General features: G+C 46.1%; 1 protein-coding gene across 2 annotated transcripts; it reads left to right on the top strand.

The window, feature by feature from the left end:
- The first annotated feature begins 468 nt into the window (after window positions 1-468).
- U2AF1 (U2 small nuclear RNA auxiliary factor 1) lies at window positions 469-13,423 on the top strand. Of its 2 annotated transcripts, none has more exons than XM_068964834.1 (8): window positions 469-553; window positions 4,279-4,366; window positions 7,621-7,687; window positions 10,963-11,012; window positions 11,156-11,254; window positions 11,764-11,897; window positions 11,978-12,070; window positions 13,211-13,423. In XM_068964834.1, exons 1-8 carry the CDS (start codon window positions 510-512, stop codon window positions 13,347-13,349), a joined length of 714 nt encoding a protein of 237 aa, XP_068820935.1. In that variant the 5' UTR covers window positions 469-509; the 3' UTR covers window positions 13,350-13,423. The 2 variants fall into 2 exon arrangements, with proteins under 2 accessions (XP_068820935.1, XP_068820944.1); XM_068964843.1 differs by lacking the exon at window positions 7,621-7,687 and adding an exon at window positions 6,736-6,802.
- The last annotated feature ends 5,479 nt before the right edge of the window (window positions 13,424-18,902 follow it).

The following is an 18,902-nucleotide window of genomic DNA, read 5'->3' as shown; positions in this document are numbered from 1 at the left end:
TGAAGAACGCGTCTTCCCGGAGGAAGGGTTCGGTGGGGATCCCCCAGGGAAAGTGCGGGGAGGGGGATCTCGCACCGCTTAGAGCCCGCGGAACCCCCAACGCGAGACTGGCGCGTTCAGGGCCCGGCCCCAGAGACTTCGTGGAAAAGCCCCTCGGCCGCTGCCTCCTCTGCAGCCGCTTGGCTTCTCTGGGCATTGGGGAACGCCGGTGGAGGTCGCCGGGCCCCAGCCCCGGGCCGCGAGGAGCGCTGGCGCCAGCCCGGAGAACCTAACGAGAGCCGGTAGGTGGCGCTGGCAGGCGGCGCGCGGGCGCCGCGACCGCCAGGGCAGCGCCTCCCGCGCGCGCCAAGCCCCGCCCCTGCGCAGACAGCGCCTCTCCTGATTGGGCAGTGCCGCCACGCTGGTGAGGCGGAACGAGCGTCGTCGCGTCCGGGTGACGTCTCTGGCGGGCGTCGGGCGGGGTCGTCGGCGTCGGCAGCAGTGTCGGCGGCTGCGGCGGCGGGTGGGAAATGGCGGAGTACTTGGCCTCCATCTTCGGCACCGAGAAAGACAAGTAAGTGAGAACCGGCCGCAGAGGTTCCGAGCTGGAGAGGCGGGTGGCGCGCGGAGGAGCTTGGCGGCGGGGCCCGGGCGGCGGCGGGAGGCTCGGCGGGGGGAGGGGCGGGCTGCCCTTCCGGCCTCAGGAGCCGCGCTTCGCCGCGTGCGCCCGGGCAGGCGGGCGATGGGCCGGGCGGGCGCCGGGCTTCCGCTTGGGCAGAGCGGCCTCTCCCGCCGGGGGCTCCTCGGTGGCCCACCTACAGGCGACCCGTGCCCCCGGCTCTCGGAAGCCGACTCGAGTTGGGCTGAAGTTGTCAACGTTAACGATTCTCCCAAGTTTGATCTTTTAATGTCGAGTCGGGCAGGCTGTAGTAGAGACAAGCCCGCGTTAAATCGCTAGATAACTGAGGTTCCTGTTAGGGTTTTAGATGCTTAACAAGCCACTTGTGAGTTAAGCGATCATCGAACAACTCATAAGGACATTTATTGTGAAACAGTATTTTGGAGACTACGAGTTAGCTAACCGTGAAAGACAGTCTGCTTTTAAAATACTTTCAGGTGCAATTCCAATATAAGAATAAGATGGGTGATTTTTTTAGGTTGCATACCTTCCGTAGTTAGTTGTTAGGTTGAGAGTAAAAATAATATAATTTTGGCTTTGCCAGTTGTTAATTTGGGAGGACAGTTCTTTAAAAACCTTAAGATTGAGCTGGATATATTCTTCGAATAAATGGTTAGCATCTTGGTGTTCTTCAGAGCTGTACAGGGTTTATGTGAATATGTTTTTAACAGTAAACTCGTAAGTTTGCCATAGCTAATGTTTTGACTTTATCAAAAACTTTTAATTGTTTCTGTTTTCCAGGATGCAGTGTATCTTGTAAAATGTCTTTTACATATTCTAGAATCTGTGTTGTTTGGAAGAGGGGGTTATATTTTTTCCTAGAAAAACTCAACGACAGTCATCAGTCATATTCAGTCCAGAAATACTTACTGAGTGTCAGCTCAAGGCCAGTGTCTGGGGACTCAGAGATGGGTAGAATCTGGATCTTGTTCTCAAGGAGCAAGGGGGTGCTTGTCGTACAAAAGATAACTGAATTAAAATGAATTGAAACGCATTAAGTGCTGTGGAAGAGAGGCCTGCCCTGAATCCTGTGGCCCCAGAGACAGCAGCTTGGGAAACAGGATCTTGAACAGATCGGCCAGCTCTGCTGGACAAAGAGGCTTCTCAAGTTTGCTGAAGAGCGTGCAGTGTCGATTTTACTCATGAGCTTATATCAGTGTGGGCTGTGACTTATGTCTCGTTGAGTTTTTCTTTCCCTCCTTCTTGTAAAAAGCTGCATAAGGTGATGGTATCACTGTTATTCTGTGAAGCTCTTACATTCCTGCCATAAATAACCCCATTTCATCTGTTAGAGTTATATGATAAAAGTCACAGCTGTAATAATTTAGGAAACTTGATTATTTAATCTAGGCTTCTCGTTTCAGGGAGATTTGTGAAGTTTTAATTTCCAGGAAACAGCTCAAAATTTTCAGCTGAAAAATGATTCCTGCTAACTTTTTAAATTTAATTTGAACTGAAAGTAAAATGTACACCTAGCAATTAAAAATATTTAGCTAATTACACATTTGAGGTTTTAGACACTTTCTAAATCTAAGAATGGATTAGCCTTTCTGATATCCTCTCTCAAATAGTACACTGCATCTTTTAACATCTTTTCATTTTATTGCAGTAGTCCAATGAGCCTACTAGAAAAGCTTTGACTAATAGATTAAATTCAGTGATTAACTGGTCATTGTGAAATGAGAGTCATTTCTGATAGTACAGCAGCAAGGATTGTTTCACGTATATATAATAGTTGGGTGTTAATGGTTGAGACGGGTTTTGTCCATTCTGAGACAGTCTTAAACTATTTTCAAGTGACTTTCTGAAGATGTAACGTGACATACTCAAGTGTATGTAGTAATCATTTTTCTCTCATAAATTTAGACTTCTCCGTTTTTATTGCTACCTGATAATAAATAAATGGCTAGTTGATTTCATGGGCCATCAAATTTCACTGAGGCCCTTTAATCTTAACTGTGAATGTGAAAGTCGCTCAGTCATGTCCGACAGTGGGTAGCCTTTCCCTTCTCCAGGCGATCTTCCCAGCCCAGGGATAGAACCCAGGTCTCCTGCGTTGGCAACTGTGAATGGCCCTTGCTAAAATAATTGACTCTACAGGGTAACTTTCCCACCTCTGCAAGTCTGAGTTTTAATGGGACACATCTAGGAAGGTTGCGTAACTCATCACAGATCTGCTCAGCCACCATGCGTTGCTGTCAGGCTGGCTGGATTGCTAGTTTTGATTTTGTCTGCATCGCCCAAGTATTGGAGCATATTGAGAGATGACCTTGTGTAGTTCTTACGAGCAGAGTGGGTGCCCCAATAGCTTATTCTCAGTGTATTGAAACTGGGGAGGATTGTTTACTTCAGACCTCTTTTGGAAATATTCTGTTGGTCTGCTGTCTTGGCTCAGGGAACCTGGACTTTGTATTTATTTAGATGATAGTGACTGCATGTGATGAGCACATAGTATACTTGATCCTGGTTCTTGGAACAGTGCCAAGGTTGGCATTTTCCTCAGTTTACAGAGACCTGGACAAGTGGGGGTGACTGGCCCAAACCCAAGCAACTAGTAGCAGAGTCAAGATCCTGACCCCTCACCAGACTGCTGATGTCCTCAAGAGAGGAGTTCATCATGGAAGGAAAAGGAGCAGATAGGTTTTGAGTTAAATATAGTTTTAGACTAACTTACATTCAGTTTAAGAGAGAACAGTGGAGCAGAGAAGTATTGAATCTAATTGAACCTTTGAACCACATGGAGGTTGGGGTGCCAGCCCTCTGCACAGTCAGTAATCCAGTCCCAGTTTATTTACCCTCCAGTCAGCCCTTCATGTCTGCTGTTCCGAATCCTGCAATTCATCCAGCCATGGGTCCTGTAGTCCTGCAGTATTTAATAACCGAAAAATCCGAATAGAAGTTGTTCAAGGACCAACCGTACTTGAAAGTGAAGGGGATTTGAATGAGGAAATCAGGTTAGAATAGAGTGCCATGTTTGAAGAGGGGCAAATTGAAGCTAAATAAACCAGAGCTTGCCAGGATACAGAAGTGGTAAAGAATCTGCCTGCATGCAGGAGACGTGAGGTTTGTTCCCGGGGTCAGGAAACTCTTCTGGAGGAGGGCATGGCAGCCCCCTCCAGCATTCTTGCCTGAAGAATCCCATGGACAGAAGTGTGGTGGGCTACCATCCATGGGATCACAAAGAGGTGGACACAACTGATCAGGTGGTCTGCTGCTAAGTCGCTTCAGTCATGTCCGACTCTGTGCGACCCCATAGACGGCAGCCCACTTGGCTCCTCTGTCTCTGGGATTCTCCAGGCAAGAACACTGGAGTGGGTTGCCAGTTCCTTCTCCAATGCATGAAAGTGAAGAGTGAAAGTGAAGTCGCTCAGTCAGCCTGACTCTTAGCGACCCCATGGACTGCAGGCCACCAGGCTCCTCCGTCCATTGGGTTTTCCAGGCAAGAGCACTGGAGTGGGGTGCCATTGCCTTCAAAGTACCTGTTACCAAGAGAAACATTGTGCCTAGGTCTTCGTGAAGTAAAAGAAAAGTAGTGTGGTGGCATTTGTCATGTTGATGACGTATTTCCTTCTAGTTGATGTCTTTCCAGCACAATAATCAGCTCTCGTTTTCCCTTACAGAGTCAACTGTTCATTTTATTTCAAAATTGGAGCATGTCGTCATGGAGACAGATGCTCTCGGTTGCACAATAAACCAACCTTTAGCCAGGTTTGTTTGTTTTTCCTTTTTTTTTTCTGTTTTCATGTAAATTATCAAGACTTCATGTACTTGACAGAGGCAGTTAGTAATTTCCGTGTGTTAATAAGCAGGGTTTTTTTTTCCTCTAGTTTTATTTTTCTGTTTGTGTTCATAAATGTGTTTTGTTTAAATGCGAATGAGGCAGGTGAAACACCCCAGCAGAAGGTCTGAGAGCACCAGTCCCTGTTTTTATCATTGGAGAAACTTGTTGGCTATGACTGGTTTTCACTGCCTTACCACCCTCCCTGCCTCTGATAGACATGGGTCGGGAGGGACAGCCAGGCCAGCGCTGACCTCGCCTCTTCTCCAGGCTGGTAGATGTAGAGGTGGGCAGGGCTGCCTTGAAGGAGATTGCCATGCTCTGCCCCGGGGGGGGGGGGGGGGCGGGGGCTCTCCAGTACTACTGGGCATGTCCCCTTAAGACCCCAGTCAAGGACACAGCTAGTTGTAGCATGTTATAGAAACATGAAAAGTGAAATTTAACCTTAGAAGGTGGGCACTTCCCTTCTGGTTAATGGCCAGTCTCTGTTCAGTTAATTGAGAGATGGTGGTTGAGAGATGCCACTTATTTGAGAGATTGGGCTTAGCTCTGTTGGAAGTTTAGTCAAAAATTGTGATTTTTGATAGTTTCTTTTCGGCTAATTGAAGAAAAGGCAGGGGTTTACACCCTTCAAGTGATCCGGTGAATTTAAGGGAGATGGCACCTCCGAGAGGAACAGAAACCTTCTGCCCATGTTCACCTGAACATTTGGAATTTGAAAAAGATCTAGACTTCAGTCTTTCTTGAGCTCCTTCAGATGGCCTGTGAAGTCTAAATGTGCAGCCTCAGCACCAGTGGATATAATGTTTACGAAAACCAGCCAGGTGGTGAAAGAAAAAGACAGTGTTTCTAATTTAATTGCTTTGAGCATGTCTCTTTTGAAATTCAGAATATTGGAGGATTTGCTTTACATTTTCTGTAATATTTTTTCTTCAAGTGCTTCCATTTGTGAACTAAGTCTCCCCGACTAGGCCAGTGGCCATGATTCCATAAAGTTTGGTGGGAGTCAGCTGTATGTGTTAACTTGAACATCTTGTTTTGATTCATTTGGTTGGTTTCAGGTAATCCTGACCTCCTCTGATTTTAATGGAACTGCATTACTCCCTTTAAGTGTCATTTTATTAAACGGTCACTGCCAGATGACCTGGGTGAGATCTAACAGAAATTTCCTGTTGGAGACTTGGGCTCCGTATAGCTGTCCATCAGACTTGTCATACTCAGGTGGTTTTAGTTAAAAACCTAATGTGGTTGGCTTTGGGAAACAGCCAAGGCCTGAGATAGGCTATCAGTGACGTGAGGGAGAGGCCAGGCCAGAGGACGAGGCAGTGCTGTGTGGCTGGTGGTCATCCTCCCAAGTGGGTTTCCCAGAGCAGACCTTTGACTGGGGGGCTCTCTCATGACCACTCCCTTTGAACACTCAGCTACAAGTAGAAGAGGCCAGTTTTATAAAACCAGTTTAAAAATTGCTTTGGATACGTGTTGAGACTGCATATTTATTTTCCTAAATTTTGTGATTTATTGGTTGAGCTTGTAAATCTCTAACAATGTCAGTGTGGGTTTCTTTTTAAGCTTCTTAACAGTGATATGGACATTAAGATTCATGTAATGTGCTAGCCTACTAACTTAAACATGGTTTGTTTTTTCAGACAACTTGATTTTAAGAAGAACGGTACAATGTAAGGTTTCAAGTCTACCTGATCCAGTTTAAAGCACAAGGGCTAAAAGGATTTTTTTCCCTTAAAAGAAGGATCGGAAAAGAGCAAATGTTTTAAGCTATTGTATTATGTAAACAGAGATCCCACCAAGAAAGTGTAAATGTGCTAGCTGCCTCTGAGAGTTAGGAAACCCATTCGTGTGCCTGTTTCCTACGAGATCAAGAGAGCTTGATGGACTGCATATGCTTGAGTTACACATTTGGTTTTAAAAACATAATTTCATGTGGGGAATATGATTATAACATGAATTTTTTGACATCATAGTGTCTGTTAGCTTGAAGCATAAAAAATGTTAGTGTTCTGTTGCATTAAAACACTTCAATAACATGGGCCTACTCAAAATAACAGTTTCTTCTTGGTTGCTGGCTGACTTGACCTAAGTCACTTGACCTAAGTCACCGCTCAAACTCTGTTTTCATAATATGATGGTTTGGGTGTACTCTTCAGAAGACAAGTGTCTGATTTGCAGGAAGCAAACAAACAGCAGGCGTTGAGCCATTTGCAAACAAGTTGTCTCTTTGCAATTGTCTAATATATGCACAGCAGCCAGTAGAATTCCCCTTTTTATTTTTTTTTCCCCGCAGACCATCTTGATTCAAAACATCTATCGTAATCCCCAAAACAGTGCACAGACGGCTGACGGCTCACACTGTAAGTCCCACAGTTGGAGAAGTTTTTTTAAGACAATGGTGTTAAAGAGCCCACTCTTAATTGAGACAAACCATGTTGGCTTCTGAGCTGCTGACATAGAGCTGTTGCAAACAGGACACGGTGCCGGAGGTCCTTGGCATTCACAGTAAGAACTTGATACTTGGCCGAGGTCAGCAGGCTGGCCGAGGAGGTCGCTGGCCAGGCCTCTCCCGCCCTGAATGTTTGTTAGCGAGAGGGGTCCGGCCCTGTGACAGCCGAACGTCACCAGCCAGTTATTGGTCTTACCAGTGGCTGAACCCCTGGCAATTATTAAGTTCTTTCTGTGAAATCAAAAACCTTAGGAATATGTAGGAATCAATAAGGTAAGTTGCCCAGTAAGTGTGGGTTTTATTTCACCATTACGATTTTTCTTCTAGGGAGTGGAGATTTCATGATATGTAATTATTGTATTTCTCTAGTCCGTTTATACAGGCACGCTTCTTTCTCAGTTGTTCATTAAGTTTCCTGTTACAAGAGTGGTTTTGGTGGTAGCCTGTCAACTTGTCTGCCTTCTTAACTGGATTGGAACTTTGAAATGGTGAATTCTTCTAGTCTGTGACAGAAATACAATACTAGCATATCATGGGATCTCTGTTACACTGAAGTGTTAGGGCGCTCCAGGACAGCCATCAGCTGAGAGAAAACATCACTGCTTCAAAACAAAATAACTTGCTCTTTTTTCAGCACTGAGTCTTGACTGAAGCGATCGCCACAGGAAACCGGTTAAGTGTTTACATTTAATTTTCCATAATATAAAGTTGTTGCGTTTTGTATTTCAGACCATTGCCCTCTTGAACATTTACCGTAACCCTCAAAACTCTTCCCAGTCTGCTGACGGTTTGCGCTGTAAGTTCATACAAGTTCCTTCCCTGGTTCCCTGGGCTTGCGTGTCAGAGCTCAGTGTCGACTGCACCTGGTCTGCCGCTGTAGTGTCGAGGACCGCCTTCCACTGGAGGTGTCAGAGCTTGTGTCCCCCTGAGCCCGTGGAAACCTCTGCTGGACGTTTAACTTGTGCCCACTTAGGGAGGAGCGAGTGCCTAGAGAGGGGGCCCTTCCCAAGAGCGCAGAGCTGCTGCTCTTCTGGGACTGTGGCCATCATCCCGGAGAACGTGTGTCAGCTTAAATGTGGGCTCACGTTTTTCCCGCTTACAGTGAAAGTCGCTCTAACTTAAAAAAAAAAAGTTCTGAAATAATTTTTTCAGACTTTCTTTCTTTCTAGAGTTTTTTTCCCTTAAACTCCATTTGGAGACCATGCTTTTCACTGTGAGAGCATTGTCCTGAGCATGACCCCAGTAGGACCCTCCCAGTTGCACTGACCTTCAACACCAGTCCTGTGCGGACTCTTGTTTTCATCAGATATTTTACGTAGGTGTCTCCTGCATTGGGGAAGTAAAGGATACTTGCCAGGGAATAGCTCTGGAGCGGGCAGTCAGTGGACATCACTCCTTTATGTACCGGGGAATGCTACAGTCAAGTCACGGATGTGGTATTGATGGGTAGTTTTTAGGGAACAATGGAAATAATAACTGTTGAACTCTAGAGTAAATGTAGTCATTTGAGGATAAGCTGAAACGAACATCCTGGACTCGTGTTAAAGTCAGAGGGTCCAGACCAAAGGGTAGGTGCTTCTCATTCACCAGTTCATTTTAAAGCTGTTTAAAAAAAAAAAACAACAGATCACAGAATAACACCATGAAGTACCTTTGGTGGCCACATGCCTGGATCAGACACACCCTTGGCCCAGAGCCCCTCAGTTTGTAGGGTGGCCTGTGGTGGGTGAAATGGCCCTGGTAGCTGCCACCTCCCTGAGCTGGTCCAGACTGGGAGGCCTCCTGGTCTGTGCTGTGGTGCGTGGCACCCGCGTGCAGGGGGACCGGACTTCCTGTCTTCCCCCCCGCATGCAGGGGGACTGGTGCGCTCTTCCTGCCAAGACACTAAATGTTTTTCGATGCTAATACTGACCTGAAAAGAGAATTTCTTTCCTTGAATCTGGTGGCAGCAGGACTTGGTAGCCCTTGGTGTATTGTTTTTTTAAAGAAACAAGATCAGTGGGTGAAAGGAAGTGTTCCCGTCTGGATGGTTCAGTCATCTTGTGCCAGCTGTGCCCTGGGGTAGCAGTGGATGAGGAGCAGGGGGCTGAGTGACGACAGTGGGTCGCTCTTTGCCCTGTCTGTTTTCCGGGGGTGCGCATGCTTTATTGACAGAAGGATGTTGTGTTAGTTCTCTGTGTGTATATTTGTGATTCGCAGGACTCTTGTTTTGCACATGCTACAAAATAAAAGTTGAGCTGTACTAAATGCTACAATTCTGGAGTCCAGATTGTATGAATACAGATTAAATGCAATTCTGATTCTACAGTTTAGCTACTAGGTTCATCACTACTGGCTTTTTAATATAACTTTGTATCTGCAGAAAAATAAGCTTTCTATGCTTGGATTAAATATGAATCCCAGTTTAAGAATGTTTCTTTAAGAAAACTGGGTACTTGCAAGTTGTATTTAAAATATATTGAGTCATGTTAATACTTTAGTTGAGAAGCTTTTTTAATCAGTCACTCACCTCTGCCTTTCAGATCATTTTGATTGACTCAAAAATTTTTAACCAGAGTATAGAAGATAAAATATGCCCACTAGGAAGTATTTTAAAACATGAACTTTATAAGTTATTGAAGTACAATATTCCGTTTATGTAGTAACAGAATAGAGATACTAATCCCACGAATACAGCCAATAGTTTAACGGCCACCAAAATGTGATTCTCCGCATTGCTAAGACTTCGACTGTGTGAATATTTTCTGTCTTCTCATTTTTCTAATGTGGAGAAGGAAATAAATTTTAAACATTAAAACCTGCCCTTTGGAATGGGCTTCTCTTGACTGGCTTTTCTGTTGTTCAGACTTTGGTTTCTACTCAGGGAAGGAGATACACTCGTTGTAACTTTTAAATCAAGACGAGCTGTCTGGAGTGGCGTCACCACACGTGTTTACTGAGTTCTCTGTTGTAAAGCGAGCTGGGTTCCTGGAAGTACAGAACCAACTACGATGCAGGGACACCGCTCTCTCCCCCCGCCACTGGCTGGAATGGGAATTTAAATCACTGCCAGAATCAAGATGGAAGCCAGTTTTAGAGGGAAACAGCTTTCAGAGAGCTCGGGCATTGTGGGCAGGGCCTATGGCCACAGCCTAGGGCCCTTGGTGGGAGCCCAGAGGAGGCTGCGAGTCCCGGAGGGTTCCTTTGGAAGGTGGCTACTAGCAACAGGCTGTTCCTGCCTCGAAGCTCCTGCCGGCCTGGCTGTTGGGAATACCAGCTTACTGACACTCCAGCTTTCTGCTTCCTCAAATTTAGATTCAGAGAGTGTCAGAGTTTGAATGGTAGAATGTAATGAGGATGGGATGTGAATTTTCTAAATCTGTCCACAGAATGGACAAGAGTTCACTTAGTGCATGTGAATTATGAAGAATAAAGATGAAAACAATTTGACACCTAAAATAATGCTTTCTTCAACAAAAACCTGTAACTTTCCCTTTATGCAAAAGAGGGCACTCAGATTACTGCGATTGAACTTGGTCATTGTCTTTCTCAGTCTTCACTTTCCATCATTTGGGTTTTAATAGCATCAGAAAGAATTAATAACATTTTGTGTAGCTGATAATTGGTAAAAGAAGCTAGTAGGGAGCATAGATTTTAATCATCTCCCCTGCCTGATTGCCACCTTTCATTTTAACCTAAGAAAGGAATGGGGAAAAGTCAGTGTGATTACTTGGCCTGTATCTTAAATCTGAAAAGGAGGAGAATTTTCAATTTGAAAATTTCTTTTGAGAGTCAACCTTTTCCTCATGCTTTCTGAAAATGTTGGCCCTTTGATGCTGATGAAAACTTGTCGTGATTTTAATATTTTAATAGCCAGAACTGAGGCGGTCATAAGGGGCTTTTAAAATCTCACCACACTTCAAACTTTAACAAGTGGCTGTGTGAGGCACTGTCTTCCGTCTCCAGCAGAGTGCAGCTCTGTTTTCTCTCTAGATAAGCTGATGTGTGTTACATAGCAGTTTTGAGTTTAAGCACAGAGCTCTGGCGGTCACAGTTCCCGGCTCTAACCAGCAAGCTCTCTGTTGTTCACAGGCGCTGTGAGCGATGTCGAGATGCAGGAACATTATGATGAGTTCTTTGAGGTGAGCTAGTGACTGAACCCTGTAGACCCATTCACCCCCTGTATGGGGATTGGGACTTGACTCCATTCGTAAGAATATGTACTCATGAGTTCTGTTCCTTTTTCATCTTTATTGTGATCCTCTAACCCCCGTTCTCCCCTTAGGAGGTTTTCACAGAAATGGAGGAGAAGTACGGGGAGGTGGAGGAGATGAATGTCTGTGACAACCTCGGAGACCACCTCGTGGGGAACGTGTATGTCAAGGTAGGACTGAGGCGGCAGTTGGGGCTGAGGAGTGAGGCATGCCTGCCTCACCGTAGCTAACAACCCTCAGAGAACAGCCCTGCTCAGACCAGGCCAGAGCTTTGGTGCCCTGGCCAGCCCTTGCTGGCTGCGGCTCCAGTCCGGCAGCTGACATGTGGGTCCCAGGAGGATGGGTGTCTTAGGCTGTTGGTTAGTGGTTGTGGGACTGTGGAAAAGAAACTGAATTATATGTTTGGTTTCTTTTTCCTTTTTTTTTTAACTTTTCTTGCCTGTGTAAATCACGACATTTGTGCTTTTAACCAGTTGAATTTGAAAACCAAGACAGCATGCATGGCATGACCTTGGACTGTTGTAAAAATTAGTCATCACTAATAAAGGATGGTCTGGTTTTTAAATTGCTCTCTTGCACTATGCCACCTATGTGAGCACGTGATACATATTTGAATCAGTCATTGAAGATACTTGTTATTGAAGTGGGGCTGGTCAGCAGTTCTGCTTTGTCTTTTCAGTTTCGCCGTGAAGAAGATGCGGAAAAGGCTGTGATTGACTTGAACAACCGCTGGTTTAACGGCCAGCCGATCCACGCCGAGCTCTCCCCTGTGACCGACTTCAGAGAAGCCTGCTGCCGCCAGTACGAGATGGGGTAGGTGCAGGCCGGCCCGGGGGAAGCAGGCAGGGGAGGAGGGGTTGTGTACCCAGCGTGACCGTTCTGTTCTTCTGCAGGGAGTGCACGCGGGGCGGCTTCTGCAACTTCATGCACCTGAAGCCCATCTCCCGGGAGCTGCGACGGGAGCTGTACGGGCGCCGGCGCAAGAAGTGAGTACTGGGCAGGCTCAGCCCTGGGGCCTTCTCTTCAAAGGGCTCTTCTGGGAACGTAGTGAGTACTCCTGGGCAGGCTCGGCCCCGGGACCTCCTCTTCAAAAAGCTCTGCTGGGAATGTAGTGAGTACTCTTGGGCAGGCTCAGCCCCAGGGCCTCCTCTTTAAAAAGCTCTGCTGGGAATATAGTGAGTATTCTTGGGCAGGCTCGGCCCCAGGGCCTCCTCTTCAAAAAGCTCTGCTGGGAACGTAGTGACTACTCTGGGGCCTCCTCTTCAGAAGGCTCTGCTGGGAATGTGCACACTGTGAGATATAAAAGGCACTCTGAGGGACATTCCACCCATGTCTTCCTGCTTGTCAGATAGAGATCAGACCTTGTTAACAGGGACCCATCAGCCGGGTGACCATTTAAAAGGAGATTTGTTTGCACAGGATCTTATTCTGTCCCCTCCATGTCTGAACTTCGTTTTTCCATTGGGGTTTCTTGGATTGGGCAGGTGTTTGGTTGGGGGAGGGGGTGCTGTCCTGTGAACCAGAGACAGTCAGGCACAGCCACATGGCCAGTCCTGGTGCTCAACTGCAGGTGGGTGCTTTTCTCATAAGCAGAGAAAAAGCCAGGGTATCAGTGTAACAGTCACTCTTCGAGCTCAGATTGTGTTCTGGCCCCCAGAGGGGTTCTCATCCCTCTCCTGTTAAATATATGTTTGGAAATCCATCATTGATGATCATTTTAGTGTCAGCAGAAAAGTGTAGGGGAGAATGAACCTTGTTCTCCCTTCCCACAGTGGGCTGGTGGGCCCGTTGCCGAGTGATGACACGAGAGGCTTGGCTCAGGTGGGAGGGGGTGTGCCCCTTCCATTCTGGGTCATGGCTCCCCTGGCCGCTTGGGTTGGCTCCACAGAAGAGGGAGAAGGTGTCATTCCTCCTTGGTCCCCAGTTGCGCAGTTTTACCCCCGGACACTCTAATGTCTGAAATCAGGCACGTGGTACAGTGTCACCTGTGGCTCAGTCGGCAGCGTTTCTCCCTCTATCCGTGTCACCAGGGTGCTGAGCCGCCGTGTTTAGGTGTCTGTCTCTGCCCTGCTAGGTTGCATGCTGTGGTTTGGGTGCCACCGTTGGTTTCTTGTCCTCTATTGCAGGCATAGATCGCGGTCCCGCTCCCGGGAGCGTCGCTCTCGGTCTCGAGACCGCGGTCGCGGCGGTGGAGGTGGCGGTGGCGGAGGACGGGAGCGCGACAGGAGGCGGTCGAGAGACCGGGAACGGTCTGGGCGATTCTGAGCCATGCCATTTTTACCGTATGTCTGCTAGAAAGTGTTGTAGTTGATTGACCAAACCAGTTCATAATGGGAATTTTTTTTAAAAAACAACAAAAAAAAACAAAGATGGGTTTCTGAATAAAATTTGTAGTGATACAGTGTTCTTGTGTGACTGATTCCTTGTACACAGTCTTCGTTTTAAATCTTTTCCTTCACATCATGAGTCCTTGATGTGATGGTATTATACCGGTCACTCTGGGTATAAATGACAGATTTTTAAACTTAGGGAATGAAATATAACACCTCCCAGTTAAGGGGAAATTCTTAGGAGAAAAAGTCAGACCTGTTCCTTGTTACCTTCATGTTAACAAGTGGTCCAGTGTTTCTCTTCTGAAGCTGTTAGTAGGCTGGGTAAAAGCTGCCAACGGTGCCGGCTCTTGGAGAAGATGCAGCCTGTGGTCCCTGCAGGGGTCGGCTCTCATACTGTGAACTTCTCGTGTTGCTCCCAGAGCCACCTTGTGTCCCTGAGACTTAGGGGCATGCTCAGCCCCTTGCATTCCTGTTTCACCCCGACAGTAGCAAGACCACCAGGAGAACAGGAGCACAGCCCTGCCGTCACGTCTGCCTCTGCAGAGCCTTCGTGTCTGCTGTCCCCTCCCCAGACCTTCGTCATTGATGACTCAGGGCAGTGTAACTCGCTGTAGCCGTGGACTTGTTCCAGGTTCCTGCCGTGGCCACACCTTGGCTAGGGGCACAGAGTTTCCAAGAAAAAGTCAACCCAAAGACCAACCAAAACATGGCTCTGGGTAGTCATCTCAGGGCACCACACTGTGTCCCTGTGCTTGCCCATAGCAGTCCTCCAGACACACTCATGCTGCTCGGTGACAGGAGTTCAGGAGTGTCCTCTCTGATCCCCTTAAATCCTGTTCATGGGGGTCTGCCAGGAAATACGCTACTTCAATCAGTTTGCTTCATGGACGTCAATTTCTGTTTGATTATAAAATGATTGTAGTGGGTAATAGTTTTGTTCAAGTTTGCTGTCTTGGAATTACTGTATTTTTTTTTTTCACAACAGTAGAGGATTTGGGATAAATTAGTGGCACTTTGACTAGGTAGCTTCTCTCAGCCGTTTCATAGAACCGTTCAGCTTCTTCAGCGTTACTGCTTGGGGCATAGACTTGGATTACTGTGATACTAAATGGTTTGCCTTGGAAATGGACAGAGATCATTCTGTCATTTTTGAGATTGCATCCAAGTACTGCATTTTGGACTCTTGTTGACCATGATGGCTACTCCATTTCTTCTAAGGGATTCCTGCCCACAGTAGTAGATATAATGGTCATCTGAGTTAAATTCACCCATTCCAGTCCATTTTAGTTCACTGATTCCTAGCATGTCGACATTCACTCTTGCCATCTCCTATTTGACTACTTCCAATTTGCCTTGATTCATGGACCTGACATTCCAGGTTCCTATGCAATATTGCTCTTTACAGCATTGGTCCTTGCTTCCATCACCAGTCACATGCACAACTGAGTGTGTGCAGTACTTGGATGCAATCTCAAAAACAACAGAATGATCTCTGTTTGTTTCCAAGGCAAACCATTCAGTATCACAGTAATCCAAGTCTATGCCCCAACCAGTAACGCTGAAGAAGCTGAAGTTGAATGGTTCTATGAAGACCTACAAGACCTTTTAGAACTAACACCCAAAAAAGATGTCCTTTTCATTATAGGGGACTGGAATGCCAAAGTAGGAAGTCAAGAGACACCTGGGTAACAGGCAAATTTGGCCTTGGAATGCAGAATGAAGCAGGGCAAAGACTAATAAGAGTTTTGCCAAGTAAATGCACTGGTCATAGCAAATACCCTCTTCCAACAACACAAGAGAAGACTACGCATGGACTTCACCAGATGGTCAACACCGAAATCAGATTGATTATATTCTTTGCAGCCAAAGATGGAGAAGCTCTATACAGTCAACAAAAACAAGACCAGGAGCTGACTGTGGTTCAGATCATGAACTCCTTATTGCCAAATTCAGACTTAAATTGAAGGAAGTAGGGAAAACCACTAGACCATTCAGGTATGACCTAAATCAAATCCCTTATGATTAAACATTGTACAGGAGACAGGGATCAAGACCTTCGCCATGGAGAAGAAATGCAAAAAGGCAAAATGGCTGTCTGGGGAGGCCTTACAAATAGCTGTGAAGAGAAGCAAAAAGGAAAGATACAAGCATCTGAATGCAGAGTTCCAAAGAATAGCAAGGAGAGATAAGAAAGCCTTCCTCAGTGATCAGTGCAAAGAAATAGAGGAAAACAACAGAATGAAGATGAGATCTCGTCGAGAAAATTAGAAATACCAAGGGAACGTTTCATGCAAAGATGGGCTCAATAAAGGACAGAAATGGTATGGACCTAATAGAAGCAGAAGATATTAAGAAGAGGTGGCAAGAATACACAGAAAAACTATACAAAAAAGATCTTCACGACCAAGATAATCACGTTGGTGTGATCACTCACCTAGAGCCAGACATCCTTCAATGTGAAGTCAAGTGGGCCTTAGAAAGCATCACTACAAATGAAGCTAGTGGAGGTGATGGAATTCGGGTGAGCTATTTCAAATCCTGGAAGATGATGCTGTGAAAGTGCTGCACTCAATAAGCCAGCAGATTTGGAAAACTCAGCAGTGGCCACAGGACTGGAAAAGGTCTGCTCTCATTCCAATCCCAAAGAAAGGCAATACCAAAGAATGCTCAAACTACTGCACAATTGCACTCATCTCACACACTAGTAAAGTAATGCTCAAAATTCTCCAAGCCAGGCTTCAGCAATATGTGAACTGTGAAATTCCAGATGTTCAAGCTGGTTTTAGAAAAGGCAGAGGAACCAGAGATCAAATTGCCAACATCCGCTATATCATGGAAAAAGCAAGAGAGTTCCAGACAAACATTTGCTTTATTGACTCGCCAAAGCCTTTGACTGTGGATCACAACAAACTGTGGAAAATTCTTCAAGAGATGGGAATACCAGACCATGTTACCTGCCTCCTGGGAAATCTGTATGCAGGTCAAGAAGCAGCAGTTAGAATGGGGCATGGAACAACAGACTGGTTCCAGATTGGGAAAGGAGTACAACAAGACTGTATATCATCACCCTGCTTATTTAACTTCTATGCAGAGTACATCATCCGAAATGGTGGGCTGGATGAAACACAAGATGGAATCAAGATTGCCAGGAGAAATAGCAATAACCTCAGATAGGGAGATGACACCACCCTTATGGCAGAAAGCAAAGAGGAACTGAAGAACCTCTTGATGAAAGTGAAAGAGGAGAATGAAAAAATTGGCTTAAAACTCAACATTCAGAAAACTAAGATCATGGCATCCGGTCCTATCACTTCATGGCAAATAGATGGGGAAACAATGGAAATAGTGAGAGACTTTATTTTCTTGAGCTCCAAAATCACTGCAGATGGTTACTGTCGCCATGAAATTAAAAAGTGCTTCTTGGAAGAAAAGCTATGACCAACCTAGACAGCATATTAAAAAGCAGAGACATTACTTTGCTGACAAAGGTCCATCTAGTCAAAGCCGTGGTTTTTCCAGTAGTCATGTATGGATGTGAGAGTTGGACCATCAAGAAAGCTGAGCACAGAAGAATTGATGCTTTTGAACTGTGGTGTTGGAGAAGACTCTTGAGAGTCCCTTGGACTGCAAGGAGATGAAACTGATAAGGAAATCAGTCCTGAATATACATTGGAAGGACTGATGCTGAAGCTCAAGTTTGAATACGTTGGCCATCTAATGGGAAGAACTGACTCATTGGAAAAGACCCTGATGCTGGGAAAGATTGAAGGCAGAAGGAGAAGGGGACAACAGAGAATGAGATGGTTGGATGGCATCACCGACTTGATGGACGTGAATTTGAGCAAGCTCCGGGAGTTGGTGATGGGCAGGGAATCCTAGCGTGCTAAAGTCCATGGGCTTGCAAAGAGTCAGACATGACTGAGCAACTGAACTGAACTGCTCTGTTGATTAGAGAAAACTCACTTCCTTTGGATGAGACTGCACTGGAGAAAGCGTTGCTGGTGGGGTCCCTGCAGTGCCACTTCCTCCTTAGTTCAGGAGTTCCTACCAAAAGGGGGTGAAACAGCACATGATTTCTTTTTTAAAAAAAAGTCTATGCAAAACACAGAAAACCGGTATGAGAAATGTGCTTCTAAAGCCTTTATGATGGAAAGTCAGTGGGGTCTTGGCGGTCAGCGTCACCTGGGACTCAGTGTGGCTGACTCTGGTGAGGTTAGCTTTGTGTCCAACAGTTCTCAGACTTGGGGGTTTTTCACAGACCCTGTAGATTTTCCTAATGAAAGCAGGATTGTGATCAACATAGGATTCTCAATTTCTGATTTTCTACGTGGGACTTTTTAGATTGCTCTCATTAAAGTCCACCCATCATTTCATGAAAGAACATTTCAAGTTTTTATCATAAAGATTTTTAAACATACTCAAAAGTAGAGAAATTGTGGCAAAGCCTGATATACTTAAAACTTGTGTACGTAATGTCCACATCCCTGACTTTTCCATGTTACATTCTCAGCAAAGCACAGCCCTCCAGTAAGCTTGGCCCCATGAACCACCCCCAAAGGTGCCCTGCCTGCCTTGCCTTTCATCTCCTTGGGCCAGGGTGTGGCAGCTGCATCCATCAGGGTATCTTGGTGTGTGTGTGGGTACGTGTGTCGCACACGCCCGCATGTATGCCAAAAGTGAGCAAGATGGAATAAATACATTGTTGGCACCTGGCATTTCAGGGTCGAAATAGGCTCTACCCTGGAGAAAAGTATGGTCAACTAGAAGAGGTGGTTCAGACCAGGCACTCCGAGAACTCGTAGATCCAGACAAGCAAGTTGGGAAGAGACGGTTCTGTCCAGGTGCACAGGGATTTAGACTCGGCTTTGGACAGGGCAGCATGAACTAGCCCTGGGGGCTGGATTCCTGTCCTTGCCAAGCCAGACACAGGCAACGCAGAGCATGTCGGGAAGAGGAAGCATCAGCTTCTTATCCCAGGTAATCCACATAACCTTTTAAGAAATAAGAGTAAACTGCTCAGAAACGTAAATAAATGGTAAGGTGCTTGCTCCCAGGGCAAGTAGCAGCAGATCCGGCCTTCCAACCACAATAAAGGATGATGTAATGGCTGAGCTGACCCATTACAGACAGGCTGCTGGTTATTTCTCCAGCAAAGATGGGCTTATTTGGGATCTGCAGAGAAGGCAGCCTTGAGGAGCACCTGCAAGTCCCCATACAGCCAACAAGATGATGAAAGCCTGGCTCTAGCTTTATTTCTCCACCAGCTCTAGTCCCAACCCTTAGGGGTTTGTGTCGCTTCAGGCCAATAACAAGCGGGCTGCAGCTTCTCCAGGCTTCACGCTGACAGAGGAAGGACACCTTCCCCCAAGACTCCCAGCATTTCAAAGCTCATTGACCCAAACTCGTGCTGCTTATTTTTCTAGTCAGAAAAAAGAGATATCCTTTTCATCACAGGGGACTGGAATGCAAAAACAGGAAGTCAAGA

The sequence above is a fragment of the Capricornis sumatraensis genome, chromosome 1 (assembly GCF_032405125.1).
Source record: "Capricornis sumatraensis isolate serow.1 chromosome 1, serow.2, whole genome shotgun sequence".
NCBI classification, from domain to species: domain Eukaryota; kingdom Metazoa; phylum Chordata; class Mammalia; order Artiodactyla; family Bovidae; genus Capricornis; species Capricornis sumatraensis.
This window is presented reverse-complemented; position numbering and strand designations above follow the sequence as displayed.

Coding starts and splice junctions, on each gene's coding strand:
- U2AF1 (XM_068964834.1), top strand. CDS start 510: ATGGCGGAGTACTTGGCCTCCATCTTCGGCACCGAGAAAGACAA. Junction 11,013..11,155: donor ATTATGATGAGTTCTTTGAG/GTGAGCTAGTGA, acceptor TTCTCCCCTTAG/GAGGTTTTCACAGAAATGGA. Junction 11,898..11,977: donor TGCCGCCAGTACGAGATGGG/GTAGGTGCAGGC, acceptor GTTCTTCTGCAG/GGAGTGCACGCGGGGCGGCT.